We start from the raw sequence: 12,874 nt of genomic DNA on the forward strand, positions 1-12,874 counted from the left end.
AGTCTGACCTACGTCAGACTGTTGTTCATAGACTACATCTCTGCCTTCAACACCATTATCCCGACAAGACTAATAACCAAACTCTGCAATCTTGGACTTGACCCCTCCCTGTGCAGCTGGATCCTTGGCTTCCTCACCAACAGACCACAATCTGTCGGGACCTCCTCCACACCAGTGCCCCACAAGGATGTGTGCTCAATCCTCTATTGTACTCCCTTATGTAGTACTTATACACACACGACTGTGTGGCAAGATTTAACTCCAATTCAATCTATACGTTTGCGGATGATACAACTGTGGTGGGTCGTATTTCAAAGAATGATGAATTAGACTACAGAACGGAGATAGATCACTTGGTTGCATGGTGTACCGAAAACAACCTCCCTCGAAATGTTGCAAAGACCACCAAGGAACTGATCATCGACTTCAGGAAGCGTAGCACAAGCCCCTCCCCCCCCCCCCCGGTCTACATCAATGGCTCCGAAGTGGAAATGGTAAATAGCTTTAAGTTCCTGGGGTGTCACCATCGTCCTGGTGCACTCGCATTGATGCAACAGTCAGGAAAGTCTAACAACGTCTCTACTTCAAGCCAAAGAAATTCAGCATGTCTGGATCGACTCTCACAACCTTCTACAGATGTGCGATGGAGAGCATCCTATCTGGCTGCATCACAGCTTGATATGGCATCAGCTCGACCCAAGATCGCAAGAAACTGCAGTGTGGTAAACTCAGCCCAACGCATCACACACGCTTGCCACCCTCCCATTGATTCTGTCTGCACCTCCCATTGATTCTGTCTGCACCTCCCGCTGCCTCAGGAAGTCAGAGACCTCCCACACCCAGGCTTTGCCCTTTTCCAGACCCTTCCATCAGGCAGAAGATGCATAAGCCTGAAGACCCGCACACCCAGACATCGGAACAGCTTCTTCCCCATACTACTATAATCTTCAATGACTCTCCCTTGGACTGATCTGTTCCCTGTAAGAACACTATTCACGACGCCCTATGCAACTCTTGCTCATGTATTACTTGTTTGGCCCTTGTTCCGCACTGTAAGCAATCACTGTTTGTTGCTATACCATTTGTCACTGTACTCTGTCGATTATTTTTTTGTCTACTGTGTACGTTCATTTGGCTGCAGAAAATACTTTTCACTGTACAATAATGTGACAAATATCAATCATATCCAATCAACTCATTCAGTGGTAGTAAAACCTTCAGAAAATGCTGGAATCATTCGGCAAGTCAGGTAGCATCAGCGACTTGAAATTTGAGACGCTGCCTGACCTGCTGAGTATTTCCAGAATTCCTGTTTCCATTTCAGATTTCCAGCATCCACAGTGTGTTCTGTTACTTATTCAGAGACCCCAGCTGTCCAAATGTTGGGGAGAGGGTACTGAATTCCCTGGGGACTGCAACTGCTGCTGATAACAGGGGAGCTCCAGTAATGGTAAAGTAGAGGTGATTATGCTTGGGAAGGAATTTAATAGATTGACTGGTGAAGGGGATTGGCTATGTAAGGGTTTATTGTTGTGCATGCAAATACTCACCCTTTTGTCTCAAACAGGCCTGCAGGTCTTCTGGAACCTGGAATGCTGGTTAACATTCAACAGCCACTGCTGAAGACAGAGAGTGCTATGTTACATGCAGCTGAGAACAAGGTAGGATATTGGTCCCGTTTACTCTAAATTTCATGGTATCCTGTAAGTTAAATGTTCAGATCAGCAAATGCTCATAAACTGTCCTTTTCATTTCAGGCTGAAACCTGTCAAGGTGATTTAAGCACTCTTGCAAATGTTGTAACATCACTTGCAAACTTAAGCAAATCCAAGGATCTGTCCCAAAGTAGTGCTGATTTATCAGGGATTGATGCCTTGAGTAATGGAGATGCTTCTTTATCAGAAATGCAACAAGATGATCAGTCTGCCAGTGATATTACAAGGTAACTATTATCTGTTGAGTCGTAACAAATACTGAAGCAGTTTACAAATAAAAGCAGAACATGCTGGAAATACTCCACAGGTTATGCACCATCTGTGGAGAGAAGCAGAGTTGACGTTTCAGGTCAATGTACTTTCATCAGAGCTGGAAGACTAACAACTTTCAAGCAAGTGCAGAGGCAGCGTAAGTGCGGGGAGGGGAGGAAAGAACTCAAAGGGACTATCTGTGATATAGTGAAAGGTAGAAGAAATGAACTGACAAAAGTTATGATGATGCAAGGCAAAAGGAGATGGTAATGAAATGAAAATCACTTATTGTCACAAGTAGGCTTCAAATGAAGTTACTGTGAAAAGGCCCTAGTCGCCACATTCTGGCACCTGTTCGGGGAGGCTGGTACAAGAATTGAACCCGCGCTGCTTGGTCTGCTTTAAAAGCCAGCTATTTAGCCCTGAGCTAAACCAGCCCCTATGGTAGAGAGAAAGAAACAAAATATGGGTCTCGTTTTAAATGACAGCAACAGAATCATTTCTAATTGCTGCTGAAGCATTTCTAACAGCTGCTGTCTGTAAAAATGGTTATAAAAAGTGGCTATGATCTAAAACTATTGAACTCGTGTGGAGTCTGGCAGATTGTAAAGTACCTAATCAAAAGATTGAGAGACTGTTCTATGAATTTTCCATAGAATCCCTACAGTGCAGAAGGAGGCCATTCGGTCCATCGAGTCTGTCTCGCCCCTCTGAAAGAGTTCCCTACCTAGGCCCGCTCCCCTGTCCTAATGCTGCATCCCCACCTAACCTGCACATCTTTGGGCACTAAGGGGCAATTTTAGCATGGCCAATCCTCCTAACGTGCACATCTTTGGACCATGGGAGGAAACAGGTGCACTCGCAGGAAACCCACACATAGACTGGGCAAATGTGCAAACTCCAGATAAGCAGTCACCAAAGAATTGAACCCGGGTCCCTGGCGCTGTTCCTATGAATTTCATCAGACAAGCGTAGGAGACGGAGGTCAGAGGGGTCAGAATGTGATGCCCGTTTCATTTTGGAAATCCCGTTTCTTTTTTTACACTGTGTGTACAGTCCTGCTTTCTGTAGTTAACATTTTATTCACAGTTTGGTAATAACTTAAAAGTAGATCAAACCAATATGATTTCAGCCAGCTCACTCCAAGATTATTCTGTAGTATAATGACTGTGGTTTGCAAAAACATCTAGCAAAACTCCCCTTAGTTTCATTACAAACAAAAGGGCAGGATAACAATTAAGTTTTTAATGTAAATGATCATTGTTGTTTGCCCTGGAAATAGCACATAAAGAAACTGTCCAGGATGTTTCTGTAAAATCTCCACCAAAGATCTTGCTGTCATGCTAAACTTCTGCTGGTGAAAAGGTTACGAGAGTTAATTGAAACACACTGGAGCACAGCCTTTTCAATCAATTGACTTATTCCAAGTCTCCCTATTCTGTATTAACTTCATGACAAGTGACTCATAGTGGTGGTGGTTAGCACTGCTGACTCATGGCGCCAAGGACCCGGGTTTGATTCCGACCCCAGGTCACTCTCCGTGTGGAGTTGAACATCTCCCCATGTCTGTGTGGGTCTCACCCCCACAATCCAAAGATGTGCAGGGTAGGTGGATTGGCCACACTAAATTGCCCCGTGGAAAAACATTTTAAAACTTCACGACACCAGTAAAATCGAAGTGTGACTGGGAATGTTACTTCGATAAAACATGCCTGTGTTTTCTGACTGTTGGTATTTCAGGGCATTTGATACACTCGCAAAAGCACTAAACCCTGCAGAGGGGCAAGCTGTTCAGAACTCGGCAGAATGCATGGATACTTCTGGCGCCAATATCCAGCTAATTAGCGGAGAACAGTCCCTTCCTGTTGTCGAGATTGAGGGTCCTCTTCTCAGTGATGTACACGTCGCTTTCAAGGTATGGTTATGTGCATTCCATGTTCACGTTATTCTGACATGTGATAAATTTCTTTACACTTGCACAGCTTTCAGTGTTTTACAAACTTCTAATGATCATGATACAATCCATTTTCTGTATTGTTATGACATGCTGGGCTAGTGCGCAGTCAATTCCAGCCCTATTTAACCCAGAGTGGCAGTACAGTTGAAATTAACTCTTAATTTAAGAAATACTCGAAATCTTTGGTCTTTGGCTGCCTCATAACTACAGTCACTAGGTTTGTAAATTTAAACAATTAACTTTTATTAATAACAATAACTATAATTAAATGGGCAGCAAATGCAACTGGTGAACTCTAATTTATTTCCTAACCACCTCCTCCCCTTTAACCTGCCCCACCCTTTATACACACACATGGCAGGCAAACCAGGGGAAGGAGGGGTGTAAAAATAAAAAGGATAAAAGTCTCTTGTTCGGATGGACATCTTCCAGTTTGATTCTTTCTGCCTCTGCCTCCAGTTGGATGAGGTCTTTGCTTTCAGTCTGTAATAGTTTTCACTGCAGGTTCATTTGGGTCTCAAGACATTCTCTGCAGACTCAGAAACAGCAAACAGGAAACGTTTGAGAGAAAGAGAACAACACAAAGCCTCTCTTAGTATCCAGGAGCTTTCCCTGCCAGATTCTCTGAAAAAAAAACTCACCTGGTTGGACCCAATTGCTGTCTGTTGCTGGTCAGAATACTGCCCCTGGCCAATTCATTGGCCACCAGTCAACCAATCAAACCAAATCCTTCCAATCTCTGGGATGCCATAAAGTCTGAGTCTTCTGTTCTACATCTTCACAGCACAGTGTGCTATTTTGCAACTTTTAAATTCCTTACTTCCCTTTCTTGACTTAAAGGTATGTTGCATTAAAGATCCATGGACCAAAACGATAACCATAAAATAAAAGAATTAGGAAATAGGAGAATCAACAGGGTTGACCCTTACAGAATTTGATATGGAAATATGATTTTCACAATGGAATTCAAAAATGCCAAACTATTTCTTCATAGTTCTGTGTCCTATTGTGCACTTACATTTGAATGTGGTAATAAAGATGGAACTCACTCATGGATGGAGGGAAGTGTAAGCCTACTTGTGACAATAAAGATTATTATTATTAAGTGACTGAAGTGAAAACAGATACATTTGAGGGGAAGCTATATAAACACATGAGGAAGAAATATGCTGATGGGGTTAGATTAAGTAAGGTAGGAGGAGGCCGATGTGACCTGTCTCCATGTTGTAATTCTATGTGATGGTAAGAATAACTTGTATTTACATAGCACCTTCAACATAGAAAAATGATCCAAGATCCTGTACAGAGCTGTAATGGGAAAGAAAATGGACACCGAGCCAAAGAAGGAGATTGTGTGCTTAGGTCTCTATATTGGGACTTGAACCCACTTTCTGACTCAAAATCAAGAGTTCGACCATCGAGCCATGGCTAACTCTTAACGACTCATCTGAATTGTTGCCAGTTGAAAGCTCAAATCAATCGTACTTGAGCCCCCAGGAATGGCTCCAGCCATTTCCGCAGCAACATTTTGATCCTGGAGCACATGATTGCCTGAATGGTTAGGTGGGGCCATGCTAAATTGCCCCTTAGTGTCCAAAGGTAGGTGGGATTACAGAGATAGGGCAGGGGAGTGGGTCTAGTTAGGGTGCTCTTTCGGAGGGTCGATGCAGACTCGATGGGTCAAATGGCCCCTTTCTGCCCTGTAGGAATTCTATGATTCTTCTAATTCTATGATTCTAATGTACCAGAGTTAAGCTCCCATTGGGGCCAGAAATCACAAAGAACCTCCAGGCCCCTTTGGTGGAACATGTATGGATGCAGCTCCCCTTTCCTCCAGCCTGATTGCAATGAGCAACACTAATGTGCATTTACAGGTCCACTTGACCTTTAAATCCCATTCCCACCCCCCACTCTGAATTAGGGACAGAATTAGTGGCCACAGGAGTCTGGGATTCGCAGTGGGTCAATCTTCTAGCAGTGGCACAGGGACACAGAAACTTCAGCACAGAAGCTCTAAGAACCCCTGAACTTTTACAATTCGCTAATCGTCAGAGAGAAAAAAATGTGAATTACATGATCATTAGTCTTCTAATTTGTTATAATGGGCATAATCGTCATCTTTTTGATTTTGCTTAATTGTATTTCATTTTTTTAAAAATTTGGTTTGATCTATTCAAACCTAATGTTTCAGTTTAAATTTAGTAGGCTGTTTAAAGTCCCTAGTGTGTAGTTTGAGTTCCAGGGTAGTAGTTGCCAGCAATGAACGAGCAGTTTTGATGTAATATTACTTGGATAATATTGAGTGCTGTGGGATACAAGAGCTGGTCTGAAGGTGTCTGTTTACTGCCCAATGTTAAAATCTGTCCTTGGCAGACAGGATTAAGGAGAATCCCAAGGCATTTTATGCATATATTAGGAACAAGAGGGTAGCTAGAGAAAGAGTTGGCCCATTCAAGAACAAAGGAGGGGAATTATGTGTAGAACCAGAGGAAGGAGGAGAGGTCATTAATGAGTATTTTGCATCGGTATTCGCAAAGGAGAGGGACACGTTGATTGGTGGTGTCTCAGAGGGATGTGTAAACAGGTCGTTATTACAAGGGAGGAGGTGTTAGGTGTGTTAAAAAGCATTAAGGTAGACCAATCCCCAGGACTAGGTGGCATCTATCCCAGAGTACTGAGGGAGATGAGATGAAATCGCTAGGCCTCTGACAAAATCTTTGTGTTTTCATTGGCCACAGGTGAGATCCCAGAGGATTGGAGAATAGCCAATGTTGTACCATTATTTAAGAAGGGTTGCGAGGATAACCCGGGTAATTATATGCCAGTGAGCTTGACGTCAGTGATAATGAAAATGATTCTCAGAGATAGGATCTATGCACATTTGGAAACGAATGGTCTTATTAGCAACAGACAGCATGGTTGTATGAGGGGAGGTCATGTCTTTTGAGGAGGTGACAAAAATGATTGACGAGAGAAGGGCTGTGGAAATTGTCTACATGGACTTTAGTAAAGCATTTGATAAGGTCCCTCATGGCAGGTTGGTGCAAAAGATTAGATCACATGGGGTCAGGGGTGAACTAGTTTGATGTTTTCAGAACTGGCTTGGCCATAGAAGACAGAGGGTAGCAGTGGAAGGGTGTTTTTCCGAATGGAGGTCTGTAACTAATGGTGTTCCGCAGGGATCGGTACTGGGACCTCATGCTCTTTGTAATATATATAAATGACTTTGAAGAAAACATAGCAGGTCTGATTGGCATTTGCGAATGATACAAAGATTGCAGGAGTTGCGGACAGTGATGAAGATTGTCAGAGAATACAACAGGATATAGATAGGCTGCAAAATTGCCAAAGAGAAATGACAGATGGAATTAAACCCGGACAAATGCGAGGTGATGCACTTTGGTAGATCCAATTCAGGTGGGAGCTATAAAAGGTGAGAGATCTGGGCGTACATGTCTACAGATCCTTAAAAGTGGCAGCACAAGTGGAAATGGCGGTAAAGAAAGCATATGGCATGCTTGCCTTCATAGGATGGGGTATCAAGTATAAAAGCTCGAAAATTATGTTACAGTTATGTAGAACGTTGGTTAGGCCACATTTGGAATGCGGTGTCCAATTCTGGTCACCGCACTAGAAGAACGTGGAGGCTTTTGAGAGAGTACAGAATGTTGCCTGGTATGGAGGGTATTAACTATGAGGAGAGATTGAATAAACTGGGATTGTTCTCCCTAGAGAGACGGAGGCTGAGGGGCGACCTGATAGAAGTTTATAAAATTATCAGGGGTATAGATAGGGTGAACAGTTGGCTTTTTCCCACGGCGGAATTGACAATTACAAGGGGATACAAGTTCAAGGTGAGGGGAGAAAGGTTCAGTGGAGATGTATGCGGGAAGCATTTTACACAGAGGGTGGTGGTGGCCTGGAATGCACTGCCAAGTGAGGTGGTTGAGGCAGATACGTTAGCAACCTTTTAAGACTAATCTGGATAGGCACATGAACAGACAGGGTACAGAATGATGCAGGCAGTTGGTCTCAATAGGACACGTGATCGGCGCAGGCTTGGAGGGCCGAAGGGCCTGTTCTTGTGCTGTATTGTTCTTTGTTCTTTGATTGTGAAGAAATTTGAATTGTCTCACAGCGATCATTAGTCTTCTGTTTTGTTATCCTCCCCTTGATGTCCCCAGCATCACAGATGCCAGTCTTCAGCCAATTCAATTCACTCCACACAATATCGATAAATAGCTCAACGCAGTGGCTACAACAAAGGCTATGGACCCTGACAACATCCCAGTAGTAGTACTGAAGTCTTCTGCTCCAGAACTAGCTGCACCCACAGTCAAGCTGTTCCAGTGCACCTACAACACTGGCATCTATCCAACAATGTGAAAAATTACCCAGGCATGTCCTGTCTCCAAAAAAAGAGCATAAATTCAACTAATGCCTCATCAGTCCACTCACAATCATCAGTACATTGATGGAAGGTGCCGTTGACAGTGCTATCAAGTGGACTGTTTGTATTCCATCAGAACCGCTCAGCTCCTCACCTCATTTAAGGTCAGTCTGAATGACCTTGACATCAGGCAGCATTTGATTAAGTGACACCAAGGAGCCAAGAAAAATTGGAAGTCAGCGGGAATCCATTAGTTTGAGTCATATCTATCACAAAAGGTAGTTATGGTTGTCGGAGGCTATTGATTGTCATGCAAACCCATCTGGTTAATTGACCTTTAGGGAAGGAAATCTGCCAACCTTACCTTACCTGGTCTGGTCTACGTGTGACTCCAGACCAACAGCAATGTAGTTGACTCTTAACTACCCTTAGAAATGGCCAGCAAGCCACTCGGTTACATCAAACTGCTGCAAAGTCTAAAAGGAATGAAACCAACGGACTAGCCAGCATTGACAAAGACCTGGGCACTGGAAAAGACAACAGCAAACCCAAGTACTATCGGCCCTTCAAAGTCCTCTTTGCAAACATCTGGGAGCTTGTGCCAAAGATGGGAGATCTGTCCCATGAACCAAACAGCAGCCTGACACAGTCATACTCACTGACTACAGTCAATGATTCAAACAACACCCATTTCCAGCGATAGACTGACCACCAATATTAATTACAAGCCCACAGACTCCCACAGCTACCTCGACTACAGCTCCTCGCTTCCTGTAAGGACTTCATCCATTGAGTTTCTACGCCTTCTGTTCTGATGATGCCAACCTTGAAAATGACACTTGTGACATGTCTGTCTTTTTCCTTAACTGAGGCGCCACCCTTTGATTGACAGGGCACTCAACCAAGTTTGACCCATTTCCCACACCTCTGTCCTTCCCCTTTCCCCTCCCTCCCAGAACCATGATTGGGTCCCCCTTGTTCTCACTTTCCACCCACCTGCCTCCGCATTCAAAGGATCATCCTCCCCACTATTTCCCCAATATGATGTTACCACGAAACACATATTCCCCACCCTTCCTCCCCAGCAATCTGCAGGGACCACTCTCTCCGTGGTACCCGGCACTCCCCCATCACCGCGAACTCCTCATCCCCATTCCCACGACACCTTCACTCGCAATCGCAGAAGGTGCGAAACCTGACCCTTTACCGCCTTACTCCTCACCGTTCATGGCCCCGGACGCTCCTTTCAGGTGAAGCAACATCTTGCCCTCATGCCTGTCCTTGGCCTGCTGCAATGGTCCAGTGAAGCCCAAAGCAAATCTCCCCCTCCCCTCTATCTGTCACTTGTTCTTTATTTATGCTTTCACTGAACATTGATCTTTATTCTCCTATTCACATATTCTGATTTCTTACCTTTATGCAACTACTGTACCAGCACCTTCCCAACTACTAGCACCTTCCTCTGTATCATGACCTACCCATCTTTGAGGCCAGCTCCCACCAACTACTGACCTTCTACTCTACTCTCGTGGCTCCATCCCCTCTTCTACAGTATATAACCCAGACGTTTCTCCCTCTCTTTAACTCTGAAGAAGAGTCATACGGACTCAAAGTTAACTTTATTGTCTCTCTCCACAAAATCTGCCAGACCTGAGTTTTTCCAGCATTTTGTTTTTGTTTCACTCCAGCATTCACAGTGTTTTGCTTTTATATTAGCACCATCACTATCCCTGTCAGTGGAACAGGACATACCCACCAGAGGTGGTGGCACAGTAGTATACAAGCCCTGCCCCAGCTGGTGGACCCTTCCATATTGAACATCAATTGGAAGAAGAACCAAGGCTATAAAACATACTCTGGACGGGGGACTTTCATGTCCATTACCAAAAGTGGCTCGGGAGGACCACCACCCACTGAGCTGCCCATAGTATAAAGGACATGACTGGGTCTGCAGCAATGGTGAGAGAGGGATAAACAAGAGGGATAAAATTCCTTGCCCTTACTAATCTACCTATTGCAGATGCATAGACAGAGCTAAGCGATCATACAACCAATGAATCAGATCTAAGTTCCACAGTTCTGCCATACTCATGGGTAGGGTGGTGGACAATTAAACAACTAACAGGAGGAGGAGACTCAATAAATATCCCCATCCTCAAGTTTGGGGGAAACCAGCAGAACTGTGCAAAAGACCAGCCTAAAGCATTTGCAACCTTTTTAAGCCAGAAGTGGCAAGTGGATGATCCATCTCTATCACCACCTGAGGCCCCAGCATAGTCTTCAGCCAAGTCGATTCGCTACACGTGATATCGAGAAACGATTGAAGGAACTGGATACTGAACAGGCTATGGGTTGTCCCTGACAGAATGGAGACATGTGCTCCAGAACTAGCCACACCCCTAGTCAATCCATTTCTAGCTACAATGCTGGCTTCTACCCAGCAATGTGGAAAATTGCTCAGCTGAGTTCTGTCCAAAAAGCGAGATAAATTCAACCCTAGTGTAGTATCAAGGAGTCCTAGTAAAATTGAAGACCGAGAGTTGGGGAGAAAACTCTCCACTGGTTGGAGTCATATCTTGCACAAAGGATGATGGTTGTGGTTGTTGGAAGTCAAACATCTCAGCCCCAGGACATCACTGAAGGTGTTCTGCAGGGTAGAGTCCGAGACCCAATCATTTTCAGATGCTGCATCAATGACCTTCGCTCCATCATAAGGTCAGAACTGGGGATTTTCTCTTATGATTGTGCAATGTTCATCATTCACAACTCCTCAGACACTGAAACAGCCCATGTCCAAATGGAGCAAAACCTGGACAATATCCAGCCTTGGGCAGATAATTGGCAAGTAACCGTTGCACCACACAAGTGCCAGGCAATGACTGTCTCCAACAACAGAAATTTTAAGCAACTCCCCTTTACCTTCAAAGACATTGCTGTCGCTGAATCCCCCACATTCAACATTCTGGGGGTTACCATTGACCAGAAACTGAACTGGACCAGCCATAAAAATATTGTGGCTACAAGAGCAAGCCAGAGGCTGATAATTCTGTGGTGTGTAATTCATGACCTGACTCCAAAGTCGGCCCAACATCTCCAAGACACAAGTCAAGGAGTGTGATGGAATGCTTTCCACTTGCCTGGCTGAGTGCAGCTCCAGCAACACTCAAGAACCTCAATACTGTACCATCCAGGACAAAGCCGCCTGCTTGATCAGCATTCCTTCCACCACCTTAAACATTCATTCCTTCCACCACCAACGCACAGTGGCAGCAGTATGTACCATCTATAAAATGCATTGCAGCACCTCATCTAAGCTCCTTCGACAGCATCTTTCATACCCTCAACCTCTACCACCTAGAAGTGCAAGGGCAGCAAATGCATGGGAACACCACCAACTGCAGGGTCCCCACCAAGCCACATACCATCCTGATTTGGAACTATATTGCCATTCCTCCATTGTCACTGGGTCAAAATCCTGAAATTCCCTCCCACACGGTACTGTGGGTGTACCTTCACCACTTGAACACCAGCGGTTCAAGAGGACAGCTCAACACCAGCTTCTCGAGGGCAATTAGGGATGGGCAACAAATGCTGGTCTTTCTAGCAACATTCACATCCCATGAAATAATGAAGAAAAGATCCTGAGATCTGTTATTGTCTGTTATGTTTTGTGTACTTATGGTTGTGTCACCTTCTAGGTAGTGCTCGGGAAAGGAAAGTGAAATAAAAACTAAAAGCTATCAAAGAGAGATATAATGTGACTTGCATAAATGATGTTGATTTAAATGCCTATTTAAATATCTCATTGAGCAGTAAATTAAGCATAGACAGCAAGGATAGTATGATATCACCAACTGCAACTTCTACTTAACAAGGAAGCTTTTCCGACTATTTGTTTTCTTGATATTAATTAAGCGCTTTTCCCCTTGTTTTTTTTTCCACCTGCAGTTAACTATGCCATCGCCTATGCCAGAATACCTGAACGTGCACTACATCTGCGAGTCTGCATCAAGATTATTGTTCCTTTCCATGCACTGGGCAAGGTCTATTCCAGCCTTCCAGGCTCTTGGGTTAGTGATTTATTTTTGACCACTGTTTAGTTTTGGGGGGAAAAATGAGACTCATGGGATGATGAGGAAGAGGCACAGTCAAAAGGTTAAGTTGGCTTTTGGAGGTAGAACCCTGAAGAGAAGTTGGGCAGAATTCTTGAGGGCCAGGCTGTAATATCTTACTGTGGCTACAAATGGTGCAGTGGAAGGAATAGAGAATAATTTGTACCAAGGTGGCACTCCGGAGCATGGTGACTCTGTGAGCTCTTCCCGACAGATCTTCTTTTTACATCTCTTATTCCTATTATGTATTTTCTTTTCTTTTCATGTAACAAATGATCTGTTTGAGCTGCTCGCAGAAAAATATTTTTCACTGTACCTCGGTACACGTGTCAGTAAACAAACCCAATATGTTGAAGTGTGACTTTACAGGGATGCATTTTGGGATATTTCAATCTGTAAAGATCAGTGCTACGTTTGCCTAATGAGCCAACAAATTCAGTTGTACTTT

At 44.1% G+C, this 12,874-nt stretch overlaps 1 protein-coding gene across 15 annotated transcripts in view; it reads left to right on the plus strand.

Moving 5' to 3' along the window:
• Positions 1-12,874, plus strand: part of LOC119973238 (nuclear receptor subfamily 2 group C member 1-A-like) — a 164,872-nt gene that overhangs the window by 131,794 nt on the left and 20,204 nt on the right. For 13 of the 15 annotated variants that reach the window (XM_038810933.1, XM_038810936.1, XM_038810945.1 and 10 more), the window contains 4 exons: positions 1,568-1,661; positions 1,758-1,942; positions 3,699-3,882; positions 12,263-12,384. In XM_038810933.1, coding sequence (XP_038666861.1) covers positions 1,568-1,661; positions 1,758-1,942; positions 3,699-3,882; positions 12,263-12,384 — 585 coding nt within the window. The remainder of the gene's footprint in view (positions 1-1,567; positions 1,662-1,757; positions 1,943-3,698; positions 3,883-12,262; positions 12,385-12,874) is intronic. The other 2 variants (XM_038810942.1, XM_038810937.1) reach the window with 1 other exon arrangement.

Source organism: Scyliorhinus canicula, chromosome 11, assembly GCF_902713615.1.
Source record: "Scyliorhinus canicula chromosome 11, sScyCan1.1, whole genome shotgun sequence".
Lineage (NCBI taxonomy): Eukaryota > Metazoa > Chordata > Chondrichthyes > Carcharhiniformes > Scyliorhinidae > Scyliorhinus > Scyliorhinus canicula.